Genomic DNA, 17,596 nt, shown 5'->3' on the forward strand with positions numbered 1-17,596 from the left:
ATTTTCCCCTTTTCTTTAATATCCTTGGAATCTAGCACAATGTGGCTTCTTTCTGGTAGGCAGGAGACATAAGAGAGCATTAAACAGTTGGAATGAGGGAGTTGACAAAAGGGTCATTACTCTCTAAAAGGAGAACCAGAGAAATGAGGAATGCAAACTTTGTCTTCTTCCAAAATCTTCTGGGGGACTGATCCTGCTTAAAACATTTGGGGCTAGGTCAGTAGCAACTAAAAAACCTCCCCATTTTCCCCTCAAACCCTTCCCTCAGCGCTCTAGCCGATAGTAATCTCAAAGTCATAGGATCAAAAATACATAGAATGTAAAAATAAGAATGAAACATAAAGACTATTTAATCTCTCTCCATCATTCGAGCTTAAAGAGGGGAGGTGACTTTTTCAAGGCTACTCAGCTAGTAAGTGATGGATCCCTGCTCCCCACCCCATAGTCCTCCTGATATTAAACCACATGGGACCTCTGAAAAAAAGGGGTGGGGAGAACAGCTAGGTGGCACAGTGGATAGAGCTCCCGCTCTGAAGTCAGGAGGAGCTGGGTTCAAATTCGGCCTCAGACAATTGCTAGCTATGTGAACCTTGGCAAGTTACTTAACCCTGATTGCTGCTGCTTCTTCTTCTTTTTTTTTTTTTTTAAAGATCTTCTAATTAGAGATCAGCTCTTCTAATTCACGGTTTAGTCCTTTTTCCACTCAGCCATCTTGCAACTATCTTCTAAGATAGACAAGAACCAAGATTATTCTTCCCATTTTTAAGATAAGGAAACTTGAGGCATAAAGTAAGGGACAACTACCCAACACATCAGAAGCATGAGTGAAAATCCCATGGCAGTCCTATAGCAAATAGTCATACTTAGCTACAAAAACGTGTGCTTTCCTGGAGGCATTTGTTTTTAGTGGAGAAAAGAACATGAGGGTCAGCAGTCTCATGGCCTGAGGGCCTCTCTGCAGGACGTCTGAAGTCTTCTGGCCCAATTTAATATAAATAAAACAGAGTCCTTACATCGGAGCTAGAAGGGACCTTAGAAAATAGAAGACTAAAACTGGAAGAAACCTTAGAATATACACAGCCACAGCGGGAAGAGAATTTGACAATTGTCTGGTTCCAAATGCTCATTTTACAGATGAAAGAAACGAGACCCAGGAAGGCTAGTGACTTGCCCAAAGTCACTCCTTCTAAATCTGTGAAAACACTTGGAAAAGTTATGTGCTTCAAATGCCAGGAATTACTAGTACCATTGTTTTTATTAGACAGCTTGATGTCAAAGAGGATGGAACACTGGGCTTGGAATCCGGAAGATGAATCTTCCTGAGTTCAAATCCAGCCTCAGACACTTACTAGCTGTGTAACCCTGGGCAAATCACTTCACCCCATTTGCTTCAGTTTCTTCATCTGTAAAATGAGCCGGAGAAGGAAATTCCAAACCCCTCCCATATCTTTGCCAAGAAAACCTCAAATGGGATCACAGTCAGATACAACTGAAATGACTGACCAACAACAAAAGGCAGTCTGTCTCCTCATCATCCTTCTGGTGAAAATGGATTTGTGATTATGGGAATGATTTGGGACTTTTTATTCTAAGGCCTGAGTTGCTGAGACAAATGCAGGAGGTTTGACTCTCATTTTTTAGACAAGGAACAGTAAGACCACTTATTTTCATGACTGCAGCTAGAACATTATAAAGTAAAAATCAGGCCCTATTAATCTTCTTATATTCTGGGCAGGTCAGACCTCATATGGATTGCTGAACTAAGTGCTATGCACCACGCTTTAATAGAACCATTGACAAGCTAGTATGTGTCCAATGTAGGGCAACCAGGACAGTGATGAGACTTGAAACCATGTCATATGAGGCTCACTTAAGAAAAGGGAGAATTAGCCATTCTGGAGAGCAATTTGGAACTATGCCCAAAGAATTGTGCATCTCCTTTGATCCAGCAATACTACTATTAGGTCTATACCCCAGAGAGATTTTTTTTAAGGGGAAAGGATCTATTTGTACAAAGATATTTATAGTAGCTCTTTTGTGGTGGCAAAGAATTGGAAAGTGAGGGGATGCCCATCAATTGAGGAATGACTGAACAAGTCATGGCATATGATTATGATGGAGTACTATTGTGCTATAAGAAATGATGAGCAGGCTGATTTAAGGAAAACCTGGAAAGACTTACATGAACTGATGCAAAGTGAAGTGGGTAGAACCAGGAGAACATTGCACACAGTAATAACAGTATTGTCAATATTGTACAATAATAAACTGTGAATGATTTAGCCATTCTCAGCAATACAATGATCCAAGACAATTCCAAAGGGATCATGATGGAAAATCCTCTCCATCTCCAGAGAAGAACTGATGGAGTCCATACAGATCAAAGCATACTGTTTTTTCACTTTCTTCATTTTTTTCCTTTTGGTCTGTTTCTTCTTTCACAACATGACTAATATAGAAACATGTTTTACATGATTGCACATATATAACCTATATAAAGTTACTTACCATCGTAGGAAGGGGGGAGGTAAAGGAGAAAGAGAGAAAATTAGGAACTCAAAAAATTTTACAAATGAATGTTAAAATTGTCTTTATATGTAGTTGGGAAAAAATAAAATACTATTAAAAAAAGAAAAGTGGGAATCTTACAGAAGAATTAGGAGGTACAAAGCATCTGATTTATAATTTCTAAAGAACTATTAGGTAAAGGATATTATATCCTCTTCTCTGTGTATCCACAGGTCAGAACATATAAAATCCAAACTGGAGTAGGAGAAGTCATACCGAGGCAAATTTTGCCTCAATTTATGGAAGAACTCCCTAAGAAGTGGAGATGCCCCAGAATGGAAGGGAGATCGTGAGCTTTCTGTGACTGGGAACATTCATTCAGAGTTTGGATGATCCCTGTCACTGATATAATAGGAAAGATTCTAGGGCAGCTAGGTGGCGCAGTGGATAAAGCACCGGCCCTGGATTCAGGAGTACCTGAGTTCAAATCTGGCCTCAGACACTTAACACTTACTAGCTGTGTGACCCTGGGCAAGTCACTTAACCCCAATTGCCTCACCAAAAAAAAAAAAAAATAGGAAAGATTCTATCATGGATTTGTACATCAGACTAGGTGATCTCTAACAGCTCACCAATCCCAAGATTTTGTGCATTACATACAATTAAGTGCTAAATTGTGTGCAGAGTCTAAGTTCTGTAGGAATTCAAAGGAAGGAGATTAATGTGGAATCAGTCCTTCCGGGCCTGGAAGGACTTCTCAGGGAAGGTAGACCTGGAGCTAGGTTTTCACTCTCACCTTTCTGTCCTCCTTCTTGATCACCAGGTCCCTGAGGAGATGCTTCCTATAAGAATACATCAAATATTATTCACCATATAGCAAAGGGGCAGCTCATGTGGTGGTTATAGAGCCAGTCTCAAGGCCAAGAAGATCAGAGTTAAATCTTGTCTCAGTGGGTATGTTCTACTAAGTCAAGGTCACTATGTGACTCTCAGAAAGCCATTGACCTCGAGTCTGTAAATTGCAGAGAGGGTGCCAAGCTGCATCTATGGGGATATATACATATAGGGAGTTTTCTCATCCAAATGGAAGTTCTTTAGACCATGACACTCTACATCCAGGCTCTATTCCTATATCTCATATGTTAGAGTTTGAAAGGACCTGAGAAATCTCCTGTTCCAACCCCTGCCTTTTATAAGAGAGAAAATGGAGCCCCAAAGAGAGTAATTTGCCCAAAGTCGCATAGCTACAAACTAAAGTTTAGATCAGGTACAAAGTGTATGAAATATGCTAGTGGGCTTGCTGAGTTAACAAACAACTATAATTTTGGGTCACTGGAGCCTGGGCCCCTCAAACTTCCATATCTTCCCCCTGGACCTTGTGTCCAGAGTTGTGGCCAACACCTCCCTTCTGGACCTCTGTTAAGATGGTAGAAACTGATAGATCCTTCCCGCTCATTTCCCTAGCCTTTCTCCCCACCCCCTGACCCATCCACCCACCAGACTATTGTCTTCAACAGAGATAAGATGACCCCACCTCTTTGGGCTGTCCCCCTCATCCCTACTAGCCAATGGCTAGGGATAGCCGTGCAGCCCTGTACTGATCATAGTCCTATATAAAGGGACCCTGGGCAAACAGATACTCACCCAGGTTTGTCCTGAGTTTCTACTGCAAGCAGAACTCAAGCTCAACCCAAACCCAGCCACCATGTCTCTGACCAAGACCGAAAAGTCTATCATTGCCACCATGTGGAGCAAGATCGCCACACAGGCTGATTCCATTGGCACTGAGGCCCTGGAAAGGTAAGAACGGGCTCTGGGGCTAGGGATCTTTCACCTTTCTCATTCATAATAACATTAGAGATTTGGGTTTCTTAGCTCCCTAGGACCATCAAGGAATTCCAGGCAATAAGTATACTCCTAGTTACCTTTGAGCAAGACAGAAGTCAGAAGAGCATTGTCCTTTCCAGTGCTTAGTACAAGATTAGGGGTAGGGATAGGGTGCTGAGTGGAAAAAAGAGTTGGCTAAAGGTTATGTTATTTGAAGAAGCTTTTGAAAGAAATGGAGTTTAAAGCAATATCATCAGCTTTGCATTTACCCATCCTGACCCCAGCAATTCTGTGCACATAATGATGAGCTGAGCAGGATGGAAAACCTAGAACCACTTGGAGGGCTGGGGTGTCCCTTGCAGCCTCAATACCCTTCTCCCAGACTCAGCTAAGACTCTATGTTCTCTTCTCCCCAGGCTCTTCACCAGCTACCCCCAGACCAAGACCTACTTCCCCCACTTTGACCTGCACCCTGGCTCAGCCCAGCTGCGTGGCCACGGCTCCAAGGTGGCCAGTGCTATTGGGGATGCTGTCAAGAACATTGACAACATTGAAAGTGCCCTGTCCAAGCTCAGTGAGCTCCATGCCTACATCCTCAGAGTGGACCCTGTCAACTTCAAGGTGAGGATTTGGGCTCAGGAAGGGCAATGGGTTTGATATCCTCAGGAAGCAGGGACCCAGCCCCATAGAGTATATCCCCAGTTCCATTTCTCTCATGCTTTCTCTCCTCAATTAATCCCAAGATCTCATCTGTTTCTCATCCCATCCCTTGATTTATTGTCCCCTGCTCTCCTAATGTTTCAACTCCATTTATCCCAAGTCCTGTTGTCTCACTTCCTTCTTTTCCCTTGCAGTTCCTATCTCACACCTTCCTGGTTACTATTGCTGCCCACTTCCCTGCTGACTTCACTGCGGAGGCCCATGCTGCCTGGGACAAATTCCTTTCCATTGTGGCTTCAGTCCTGACTGAGAAGTACAGATAAGGCCCCTGGACCTGGAGTCCTGAGAGAACAGAGGAGTCTGTGTGGTCACCAATCTCCGACCTTGATTCAGGCACCCTTTTCTTCTGGTGCCTTCCCTTACATGCCTATCCTCTATGACCCTCAAATAAAAGGATAAACTTCATCTTCTGTTTCTCTGGTTATTATTTCTGGTTACTTATGACCCTTGGAATAGATCCAAGGCAGGAATGGGAAAGGGATGGCTGGAAAAGCAAAATTTTTACCATGATTTTAACCTTGTATAAGTGTTTCTTCATTCATTATTTCACTTTTATCCCTAACCATAGATTTTTACCATCCAGGTCAGAACAGAAAGGAAACTTAGGACTTATGGCCAAGATGTGTGTGGGGCATGTGTGTGTGTGTGTGTGTGTGTGTGTGTGTGTGTGTGTATAAAATCTAGGTACATATGACCTACATGTGGGTAAGCACAATGTGCTTCTGAAGGGGGATCTGATATGTATGCATATCTGTTACCCCACTTCTAAAAGCTGGGCCTGCCAGTAGGGTGCCTGATGATATAATAATATTCTCCTAATACTTCAATCTCAGCATTGGCACGGGAGGAACCCTCCTGGAAATAATCTAGATAACAACCTCTCCATGCCTTCTAGTTTTCACCATTCTTATCCATGCCCTCTCATAAATCCTATATTTTTAAAGGATTTCTATTTATTGGACTGTGATTCCTTTAGTAAAGTGCATTCAGGCACCTGCTCTGCAATGTACAATCTTAGAGGCACTGAGGGATTAAGTCATTTACCCAAGGTCACACTCCTAGTATGTGTCCTAGGAAAGCCTTCCTGACTCTGAGGCTGGCTCTGCCTCTCTATCCATTATATCAGGCTGCATGTCATAGAGGACTTACTCTGTGTAAAAAATTATTTAAAAAAAATTTTTTTTTTTTTTAGTGAGGCAATTGGGGTTAAGTGACTTGCCCAGGGTCACACAGCTAGTAAGTGTTAAGTGTCTGAGGCTGGATTTGAACTCAGGTACTCCTGAATCCAGGGCTGGTGCTCTATCCACTGCGCCACCTAGCTGCCCCAAAAATTATTTTGACAAAATGTTTGTTCTTACTTTGATGACAGCCTTTTCTCAGATGTTTTTCCCTTGGCATATTTCTAGCCATTTCATTCCATTTCCAATGGATACCAGTTTTGTATTTTTGAAATCCATTTTTTTCTTTTACATATTTACAAACTCTTCATATGTTTTAAGAACAAAAAAAAGTGTTGGTGCCCTGTCAGATATTTTGATCTTAAAATATGAATTGTTTTTCAAGTACATTCATGTAGTAAAAGTCCTATGGCAGGTGACAGGGATGGGGTGGGATGGAATTGTAGTGTGTTACTAAGCCTATCTGCCATCCTAATGGTATACATGTGGGTATACTCATACTGCACCATATAGCATACTCATTATATATCTTTTTGGTTTCTTCATATACATTGTCATCATCTATTGATAACGAAGGCAACTACTTCACCTTAACAGTTTGCATACAGTTAGATGGTTTTGTTTCTATTTAAGTAACCTGAAAGCTTTATGAATTTTTTGAAAATGGGATTTACTGTATGTTATAAACCAGTCTGAATTCAAATGTACTAGGGGCTATCATAAGAGCAGTGTACATTTTAGAATATGAATCATTTTTTTGAAAACCTTGTATATAAAATAATAGAATGGTAATCATTTCCTAGTTTGTTTTCAAAACAGGGCTTTGAAAGTTTTTCAATATGAAGCCATAGGTTTTTGTTTTGTTTTGTTTTGTTTTTAGTGAGGCAATTGGGGTTAAGTGACTTGCCCAGGGTCACACAGCTAGTAAGTGTCAAGTGTCTGAGGCTGGATTTGAACTCAGGTACTCCTGACTCCAGGGCCAGTACTCCATCTACTGTGCCACTAGCTGCCCCAAGCCATAGGTTTTTTAAATTACAAACTACTTGGAAAAGCCTCCACAGTCTTGTGGCCTCAAAATTCCAGGGGATCTGAATTTTCACTGTGATTGAGTACAGGTTTTATGGGATGTTTATTAATTGAGAGTTAGCAGGGACCTTAGAGGTAATCTAATCTGACTACCTCATTCTACAGATAAGGAAACTGAGACCCAGAAATATGACAAAGTCACAACCAACATTACAGAGTAATACAGTAAGCATCAGAACCAAGATTTGTTCCTAGTTCCTCTGCCTCAGAATCTTTCCACTCTATTACATTATCATTATCAGGATAGGCCTGGGGAGGGGTGAGTCTCAGTCAAGATTAATTGGTTGGGGGCAGCTAGGTGGCGCAGTGGATAAAGCACAAGCCCTGGATTCAGGAGGACCTGAGTTCAAATATGCCCTCAGACACTTGACACTTACTAGCTGTGTGACCCTGGGCAAGTCACTTAACCCCCATTGCCCCACCAAAAAAAAAAAAAAAAAAAAGATTAATTGGTTGACAGATCATCAAGAACCCTTTGGTGGACTGTAGGATTACCAAGAACCATATTGAGAATTCTCTTACTTCCACCCCAATCAGCTCCCTGGTACAGAAGTGAACATTTCCAAAGCAATACCCCCAGTCTCCCCCAAAAAAGATAAAGCTATAAGGTGAAAATGTTTGTTTTCTTTCCCATCCTTTCTGTACTTCTTTGCCCAAATGTCCAAGGATTTCACATTGCCTTGAGATGACCAAGGCCTCCCTCTTCTTTGATGCCTCCAAGGGCCCAAGTAATATCTTAGTCTCTGTCTTCTATCAACATGACCATCTCACATCATGCTTTTGATGCAAGTATAGAACCAAAGAATTCATAGCAATTCAACAAATATTTATTGATCATCTACTTATGCAGGGCATAGTTCTAGGCTCTGGGGTTCCAAAAACAAAAATTAAGCATTCCGTGCCCTCAAAAAACTTATATTTCACTAAGAAGTAAAACACACATATATACTAAAGGAAATACATGGTATTTTGAGGAAGGAGAAACATCAACAGCTGGAGGAAACATAGAAAGATTCCCAGAAAAGGTGCCACCTGAGGGGGATCCTTGAAGGAACATCAGGATTTTGAGAGCCAGAGCTGACAACTAAGGATTCCATTCATTCCAGGCATAGGGAACAACTTCTAGAAGTGCACTAAGGTAGAAGATGACCTGTCCAGTTTGGGAAATAGTTAGTGGCTCAGTTTGACTGAAAGTAGAGTGTATGAGAGAGAAAGTGTGGTTTGAAACAAGGTTGGAAAGTTAGAGATCAGATTGAGGCATTTTTGGAATATCCAGGTGAGGCTGTCCAGCAGGTAGTTGTAACATAAAATGTCTGAGGGGAAAGGGCTTACTCTCTTGAAATTCTGCAGTCCCACATTTCCAGCTCCCTGGATAGCTTCACCTGGATATTCCCAAAAGACCTCAAACTTGACATGTCCCAAATTTCATCCCAAATCCTGGCCCCCTCCTCCATTTTATTTATTGCTGTCATTGACATCATCACCCTCCTGGGTCACCTAGAGTCAAAGCACCTATCTACATCATTAATAAATCAGGAAGCATTTATTAAGTGTCTATTGTGCCTTCTGTACCGTGCTAGGTACTGGGGACATAGTCCATCCCCTCAAGAAACTGACATTGTACCAGCCCCAGGTGACTTGCCCAGGGTCACACAGCTAGTAAGTTTCTGAGGTTGGATTTGCACTCAGGTCTTCCTGATTCCAGGTCCAGTGCTCTATCCACTGCACCACCTGCACCACCACGGCCTGTGGTCAAAGAACTACACCAGTGTTATGAAGCATATGTCTGGGGAAAATGGAAGGAACCATACTTTCCTCTATTTCCCTATTTCTGAGCACTGACTTGAGCCCATAGTAGGACATCAGGAAAGAAATATTGAATGAATCTGCTCTGTCAACTAGAGCTCTACCATGAGGTTTGGCCTACTCTTAGGACTGGGCTGGTTCTGAGGAGGGTGTCTTTTCCCAGGGTTGCTGCATAGAAAGAGGACCAGCTATGTGATCCCCTGCCAAGTCACAAGGGTCTTCAAATATGGTAGGTGCAGGGATCTCATGCAGGTGGATGGCTACTCTGTCTCCCTGGGAGCGGAGGGCAGTGTGGGGAATAGGCTAAAACTGCTGCAGCAGAATATTAGGGTGAAGATTTTCTGAATATAAAGAGGTATGTCAGAAGAGGTGGGGAAGTTCTTTCCCTAGCTGGGAGGATGGAGAGGATCCTGTTCTGTGTGAAGATATTTAAGAAAAATGCAAATGGTTCATAGGGGGGAGTAGGGAACTTTTAAATAGTAAAAGAGGGGGATAGGTGGGTAAAAAGTGTGGCCCACAAGAGCAGTGGAATGCCAAAGCAGTGACCAATCCAAGGCAGAACCCCTTAAAGTAGCAAGCAGCCAAATTAGAACTCAGGAGGTGGAAGTTGGGCAGGAAAGAATATACCTGACATTTACATTGTATTTTAAGTACATGATTTCATTAAATACTTACAATAACCCTACAAAGTGGGTACTATTATTCCTTATTTATAAATAATAATAATTGATACAACATTCAATTCAACTTTTTCAATTAATAAGCATTTATTTTCTTTCCTTCCCAACTCCCACTGCCCCCATTCGACATTTAAAATAAAACATTCATAACAATTATGCCATTTCCCAATTGGTAGTAGGCACTCTCTTAGTTTCCAATTTTTTACCATCACAAAAAGAAATATTATGGATAAATATTTTTGTACATATAGATCCTTTCCCCTTTTTCTGATTTCTTTGGGGTATCCAATTGCAAAGTGCTTATGCATATGATCTCATATAAGCCTCACAAAAGTGTTGTCAAGTGGGTACTACAGGAATTAGTCCCCATTTTTCGAATGAAGAAACAGACTCAAAGACATTAGATTGACTTGTTAAAGGTTATCAGATCCAATGCTGCCTCAGCATTCTCACAGGCTGATAGATAAACTATTGACTTCACATCTCAGAGCTGGAAGAGACCTCTGAGGTCAGCTGGTGCAATCAGAACTTGAACAGAAATTCTCTCTGCAACATCCCTGACAACCTTTGCTTAAAGATTTCAAATGATAGGGAGCTCATTACCTTCCCTTTCACTTTTGAGTATCTGTAATTGTCATGTTGAACCAAAATCCGATAGTGTAAATGGGAATATATGTTTAGGACCAAAACAAGCTCTCTGCACAGAGCAGTTGCTCAATTAAAAAGCTTTGGACTGGTTGGACATAAAGAGACTTGAGTTCTAGTACCATCTCTACTACAAGCTAGCTGTCATTCCATTTGTCTGATCCTCAGGATCCAACTATAGAATGAGGGAGTTAGATTAGATCGTTATGTAGAACCATAGACTCTAAGAGTTAGAAGGGACCTCAGAGGACACCCAGTCAATTAAATATCAAAGGTTTTTTTAAGTTCCTACTATATATGTGTTGACAAAATGGAAAGAGACCTGGGCATGGAGTTTGGAGGACCTGAGATAAAATCCAGCCTCACACACTTCCTAGCTGTGTGACCCTCATCAAGTCACTTAACCCTGTTTGCCTCAGTTCTCTCATCTATAAAATGAGCTGGAGAAAGAAATGGCAAACCACTCCGGTATCTTTGACAAGAAAGCCCCTATAGAGTCACAAAGATGACTGAAACAACTGAACAACAGTTCCTTGATCATACTTGACTCCAGGGAGTAGTAAGCATATTCTGGAAACCACTGATACCTTTGTACCCACAAGACCTCTCACCACTCTGTCCCTGCCCTCATCCTCTTCAGTCTTTCAGGCTACCTTTTCCACTTCACTACCTACACTAGAGGCCATGCCCTAGAAGAATTTCCACCCTGATATCTCTTGACTGCTTCCCTTGGAACATTATTTCAAGAAAGTTCCAGCTATTGCTTCTCTTCTCTCTTCTCTCTGGCCACTTCCTCCATACCCTCCTCACCAACTGCCTTCTCCATCAAATCAACTGCATTGTTCCTGGATGGGGTGTATCAATATACTTTTTATGGCCCCACCTACCATCCCAGTAACTTTCTCGTACAAGTTCCATTCCCTGGCTATTGTTCTTCTATGTATGATGTTTCTGCCATTAGAATATATGCTCTTTGAGATCATAAAAAAGGGAAAAGGACCGACATGTACAAAAATATTTATAACTGCTCTTTTCGTGGTGGCAAGGAATTGGAAATTGAGGGGTTGCCCATCAATTGGGGAATGACTGAACAAGTTGTGGTATATGAATGTAATGGCATACTAGTGTGCTGTAAGAAACAATGAGCAGGCAGATTTCAGAAAAACCTGGAAATACTTAAGTGGATTGATGTTGAGTGAAGTGAACAGAACCAGGAAAACATTGTACACAGTAACAGCAACATTGTGTGATGATCAACTGACTTGGCTCTTTTCAGCAGTGCAATGATCCAAGACAATTCCAAAGAAATCATGATAGAAAATGTTCACCACATCCAGAAAAAAGAAATGTGTATTCTGACTGCAGATTGAACCATACTGTTTCTACTTTTTGGCTGTTTTTTTTTTCCTTTTTTGAGGTTTTTTGCTTGCATTCTGATTTTTCTTTCACAATATGACTAATGAAGAAATATGTTTAAGATAATTGTACATATATAACCTATATCAGATTCCTTTCTGTCCTGGGGGTGGGGGAGAGGGAAAGGAAGGAGGGATAAAAATTTAGAACTAAAAATCTTATAAAAACAAATGTTGAAAACTATCTTTACATGTAAGTGAAAAATAATAAAATACTTCTTTGATAAAAAAGAATATATTATCTTTAAAGTCAAGAGCTATCTTTGCTTTTAAATTTGTACTCCCAGGGCAGCTAGGTGGCGCAGTGGATGGAGCACTGGCTCTGGAGTCAGGAGTACCTGAGTTCAAATCCGGCCTCAGACACTTAACACTTACTAGCTGTGTGACCCTGGGCAAGTCACTTAACCCCAATTGCCTCACCCCAAAAAAAACCAAAACCAAAACCAAAACCAAACAAACAAACAAAAACAAACAAAAAAACCCCCCAAAGGATTAGAATAAAGGACATTGTCCAAGAAATCTAAAAAAAATAATAATAATTTGTACTCCTAATGCCTAACAAGTCCAGCCCATAGCAAATGCTTAATAAATGCTTTTTCATTCATTCATTCATTCATTCATTCATTCATTCATTCATTCAGTTTCACGGGATCTTCATGGCTCTGACTAAATCCTGCCCAATATTTCTCTCCAATGCCTATGTCCAATTTTTCTCCCACTGAATTTCAAACATAGGCACATAGGACCCTGAGCTGACACTTGGACAAGAGTTCAGATAAAGAGTCCACATTTAGTAGACAGAACAATTCTGTTAGGTCCCAAAACAGACATGCCCTTTTCTTTTCTTCTTCTCTTCCTCTCCCTTATACTCCTCTCCTCTCTCTTCTCTTTCCACTTTTTCTTCCTCTCTCATCCCTTCCCTTTTCCCTTTTCCATCTATTTCTTCTCCCCTTTCCCTATCCTTTCTCTCATTTTTTTCTCTCCTCCCGCTCTTCATCTATTTTTTCCTCCTCATTATATCTCATCTTTTTTGGTCTCTTCTTATTTTCTTTCTCTTTTTATCTATCTTTTCTCCATCTTCCTTCTTTTCCTCTTCCACTTTTTCATTATCATCTACTCCTCTATTTTTCCTTCTTCCTTTCCTCTTCCTTCCCCTCCTTCCCCTGCCATCTGCCCTCTCCCTTTTCAATTCAACAAACATATATTAAGTGATTTCTACCTGCTAGGCACTAAAAGAAGTACAAACATGAAAATAACAGTCTCTGTCCTTAAGGAGGTTATAATATATATGGGGATATAACTGTACAACATTCATATGATACAAGAGAAAATGAAAGAAAGGCAAAGGAGAGGTCCAGTAAAAATGTTCCAGGAAAATCTGAATAGAAACAGATCACAATTCTATAGGGAAACTCAGGGAAGACTTCTTAGAGAAGGTAGCACTCACAGTGAACCTGAAAAGAAAGATTCCAAAAGGTGGGGGTGAGGCAAGTGTATATTCTAGGTATGGAGGTCTGCCTGGGCAATTGCACAGAGGTGGGAAAGGGCAAGAGGAGATTAAGGGTCACTTAGCAGTTCAGTCTAGCTAGAATGTAGAAAACAGAAGGGGATTGGTATAAAATAAAACTGAAAAGGGAAATTGGAGCCAGACTGTGGAAAGCTTTAAATATCTCTTTACCTTTTCTCCTTTTCTCCCTTTCTTCTCCTTTTGTAACTTCCTTCTTCCCCCTTTCTGTCCCTTTTAATATCTTTTTCCATTTTGCTCCCCCCTCCCAGTCCTTCTCTCTCTTTTCTTCCTTCCTTCCTTCCTTCCTTCCTTCCTTCCTTCCTTCCTTCCTTCCTTCCTTCCTTCCTTCCTTCCTCTAGCTCTCTCTTTCTCTCTCTTCCCTTCTCCTCTCCTGCTTTCTCTCTCTCCTGCTCCTTCTCCTTTTAGCCTTCAATCATTCCATTTGCAGGCATTTATTTATTAAAGATTTACTACGGGGGCAGCTAGATAGCACAGTGGATAAAGCACTGGCCCTGGATTCAGGAGTACCTGAGTTCAAATCTGGCCTCAGACACTTGACACTTACTAGCTGTGTGACCCTGGGCAAGTCACTTAAGCCCCATTGCCCCCCAAAAAAAAAAAAAAAAAAAAAAAAAAAAAAAGATTTACTACTATGACCTCATGCCTTGGGCAGACTCCATTGAGAGAAAAAGAAACCTAACCCAACATCGAGATTGGTTGAAGAGGTACATGTTGTACTGGAGACCAACACAAGGTATCATGAAATTAGACATAAATTGTACAAGTAATACATAAGTTCAGGGGAAGGGGTTCAAGTGAGAGAATTGATGTGTACTAGAGTACTGAAGAAAAACTTTGTGAATGAGGTGGGGAATTCAAGTTAGACTCCCTTCCTCTTTGAGACACTCTTTTCCCACCTATATCCAAAGTCTCCAGAGACCTATCCTTTGGGACAGACATACACTGTTTTTTGTTTTTGTTTTTAATTTGGAATTTTAATTTTTCCCCAAATTACACGTGAAAACAAATTTCAACATCAATTTTTAAAACTTTGTGTTCCAAATTCTCTTCCTCCCTTCCCACTCCTACTTAAGAACTCAAGCAATTCAATATAAGTTATACATGTGTAGTTGACCTACACTGTTAGTGAGCATATCATGGACTAACAAAATGTCAGTCCTAGCAGGTTTCTTAGAGGTCCTCTGGAGTCAGAGGATTTCGAACTGGAAAGACCCTAAAAATCATCTAGTGAGCAGGCCAATCCCTTCACTAAAGTCCAGGGAAGTTAAGGGATTGGGCCACAAGTAATGAATTACAGGGCTAACATTTGAACCTGACTCTTCTCATTCCATTAATGTTCTTTCCAGCCCAGTGATGCTTCCCAAGTCTAGCTCAATCTTATGGAGGAGGAAATAGACACAGAAAGGAAGGGACTTGCTTAGGCTTGAATAAAATTAGCCACAGAGCCAGAACTCTAACTTGTAGTCCAATGAAGCTTACTGGACAGGTCGCTGGGGCCAGGGTCCCTTCGGCCTCCATATCTCCCCCAGGACCTTGTGTTCAGGGCTATGGCCAACGCCCCCCTTCTGTGCCTCTGTGAAGATGGGAGGACCTGATAGCCCCCTCTCTTACACACCCTAACTGCCCCACCCAACTCTATGGAGCCCCTAGCCCTTTTGCCCACCAAGCCATTGTCTCTAAGAGAGATAAGATGACTCCACCTCTTTGGGAGGCCTCTTCTTCACTGGCCAATGGCTATGGGCAGCTGTCCAGCTACACTCTGCCCCTGGCCCTACATAAGGAGGCCATCAGAGAGCAGAAACCAACCTAGGTTTTTCCTGAGTCTTCACCACAGGAATAACTTGACCTCACCCCTGACACAACCACCATGTCTCTGACCAAGTCTGAAAAAACGCTCATTGCTAGCATCTGGACCAAGATTGCTACCCAGGCTGATTCCATTGGTACCGAGGCCTTGGAGAGGTAAGAGCAGCCCTGGGGCCCAAGACCCCATACTTTCATACCTTGGGATTTGAGGAGGGGTGCTATTTTGGGGAGCGCTAAGGAGCCCAGGGACAGGAACTCTGATAGGGATACCTCCAGTCCTTCCAAAATCAAGTCCTTCCTGGATTGTTTCTGTAAATTTCAGAAAATTCCACCTTGCCAGGCTGGCCCTGGTCCAGAACAGGGAGGACTCATAGCCATATCCTATCCTGGCCTTGTAAAGCCTTGAACTTTAGTTATAGGCTCTGCTTGAGATCACTTCTAGGGAATCAGGACTGGCTTAGACATAAGGATGGTGAAGAGCAAGGGACAATTTGTCTAACCTTGGACAAGTTTCCTCTTAACTTCCCTAGGTCTGATTTTTTTTTTCCTATTTATAAAATGGTCTCTCAGGTCCTCTCCACCAAATTTGTCATTTTCTATCCTTATAAAGTATCTCTTTGTAAACTATAAGGTGACACCATAGGTGAAAAGAGAGCTTTCGGTGCCATGAAAATGAAATGTGCTCCAGGTGATTGCTGCACGTGGCTATGTAATAATTTTAGCAATCCCTGTGGCCCTAAGGCCCTTCAAGATCAGACCAGAAAAATACTTTAAAAGGTCTTATAAAATATCTTCTACTTCCTCATTCTGTCCTTCTAAACTCTATCTTGGAAGGTTTCTTCTGCCTCTTACACACTATACTTCTATTCCACAATCTCGACTAGTTCTACCATTTTCTGCTCCAGAATTCTGTGTCCCACAGCACTTTACAGTACTGGAAGGGTTTTCTTTGCAAGCACTTGTGAAGAAGATAATGTCACTATGGTTATTTCCATTTTAAACATGGAACCTGAATGAATGTCAGAAAGATAAAAGTGATTTGCCCCAGGTCACAATGAATAGTAGCTCAAGCTAAGTAGATTCAACTAAGACTCTGTGTTCTCCTTCTCCCCAGGCTCTTCGCCAGCTACCCCCAGACCAAGACCTACTTCCCCCACTTTGACCTGCACCCTGGCTCAGCCCAGCTGCGTGGCCACGGCTCCAAGGTGGCCAGTGCTATTGGGGATGCTGTCAAGAACATTGACAACATTGAAAGTGCGCTGTCCAAGCTCAGTGAGCTCCATGCCTACATCCTCAGAGTGGATCCTGTCAACTTTAAGGTGAGGATTTGGCCTCAAGGTGGGGCAGCAGAGGTTGCCACTGTCTGGGCCCTAGAGAAAGATAGTTGATCTCCCCAAGAAGTAAGAACCCAGTTCACAAGGGGTCCACTCTATGCCCCCTATCCCCTAGAGCCTCACCCTCTTTACTCCTCCATCCCCTCAATGCTCTACTCCCTTCTTTCTTCTATACCCCAATGTCTCATTTCCTTCTATCCTCCCATCCCTCGATGTCTTACCTCTTTTCTCTTCTAAACACTCAAAAATCCGCTCCTTCTCTCCCGTTTCCTGCGTCTCATCCTGTTCCTCCAGTCTCTGATATTTAACCTGATTCTCCTCTTTATCTCTTCAGTTCCTACCTTTCCCCCTCCCCAACATTTTGTCCTCTTCTCACTGTCACTTGACTAATTTCTTGCCCCACTCATTCCCCCAGTCCCCCAATTTTTACATTCTTCTTTCTTTTGTCTTGGCAGTTCCTATCTCACACCTTCCTGGTTACTATTGCTGCCCACTTCCCTGCTGACTTCACTGCGGAGGCCCATGCTGCCTGGGACAAATTCCTGTCCAAAGTCGCTTCAGTCCTGACTGAGAAGTACAGATAAGCCTCCTGGACTTAGCCCTGGAAAGACAAAGGGGGCTTCACTGCCACTGAGCGCTGGAGCTTCATCTCATCCTTTCATCCCTTTCTGCTCTCCCCCTTCTCCAATACTGTTCTGTCCTTCATGACACCCTAATAAATGGATAGACAAATGAAGTCAGAGTCTCTGTGTCTATTTTCATGATTTTTAATGGTTTCTATTCCAAGAAACCAATTAAAGATAAAAGTCTCAGATCCTTTGGGAAAGGGAAAAGAAGGGGATAAGATGGAAGATTAAAGTCAGAGTTGTGGTCATGGTTAGGACACCCTAAATCAAGCTTGACCAATGTTTTTGGTTTTGAGGGTTTTTTCCAAGGCAAAATCAAAACCACCTAATTTAGTAGCAGCTACAGAGGGAGTGACTAATTTTGAAGGGGAATCATTGATGTTAAGGGGAAAGAGCAAGAACTGAGAGCCCAGCAGGGAAGAGATCAGTGGACAGAG

At 42.0% G+C, this 17,596-nt stretch overlaps 2 protein-coding genes across 2 annotated transcripts; both read left to right on the top strand.

The window, feature by feature from the left end:
- Positions 1 to 4,213: 4,213 nt before the first annotated feature.
- Positions 4,214 to 5,318, top strand: HBZ (hemoglobin subunit zeta). Its single transcript, XM_043972408.1, has 3 exons — positions 4,214 to 4,308; positions 4,752 to 4,956; positions 5,190 to 5,318. The coding sequence occupies exons 1-3, from the start codon at positions 4,214 to 4,216 to the stop codon at positions 5,316 to 5,318; spliced, it is 429 nt and encodes a 142-aa protein (XP_043828343.1).
- A 9,942-nt stretch (positions 5,319 to 15,260) lies between these two features.
- Positions 15,261 to 17,117, top strand: LOC122734316 (hemoglobin subunit zeta-like). Its single transcript, XM_043975044.1, has 3 exons — positions 15,261 to 15,355; positions 16,314 to 16,518; positions 16,989 to 17,117. Exons 1-3 carry the CDS (start codon positions 15,261 to 15,263, stop codon positions 17,115 to 17,117), a joined length of 429 nt encoding a protein of 142 aa, XP_043830979.1.
- The last annotated feature ends 479 nt before the right edge of the window (positions 17,118 to 17,596 follow it).

The sequence above is a fragment of the Dromiciops gliroides genome, chromosome 1 (assembly GCF_019393635.1).
Source record: "Dromiciops gliroides isolate mDroGli1 chromosome 1, mDroGli1.pri, whole genome shotgun sequence".
NCBI lineage: Eukaryota > Metazoa > Chordata > Mammalia > Microbiotheria > Microbiotheriidae > Dromiciops > Dromiciops gliroides.

Coding starts and splice junctions, on each gene's coding strand:
- HBZ (XM_043972408.1), top strand. CDS start 4,214: ATGTCTCTGACCAAGACCGAAAAGTCTATCATTGCCACCATGTGGAGC. Junction 4,309..4,751: donor GGCACTGAGGCCCTGGAAAG/GTAAGAACGGGC, acceptor TCTTCTCCCCAG/GCTCTTCACCAGCTACCCCC. Junction 4,957..5,189: donor TGGACCCTGTCAACTTCAAG/GTGAGGATTTGG, acceptor TTTCCCTTGCAG/TTCCTATCTCACACCTTCCT.
- LOC122734316 (XM_043975044.1), top strand. CDS start 15,261: ATGTCTCTGACCAAGTCTGAAAAAACGCTCATTGCTAGCATCTGGACC. Junction 15,356..16,313: donor GGTACCGAGGCCTTGGAGAG/GTAAGAGCAGCC, acceptor CCTTCTCCCCAG/GCTCTTCGCCAGCTACCCCC. Junction 16,519..16,988: donor TGGATCCTGTCAACTTTAAG/GTGAGGATTTGG, acceptor TTGTCTTGGCAG/TTCCTATCTCACACCTTCCT.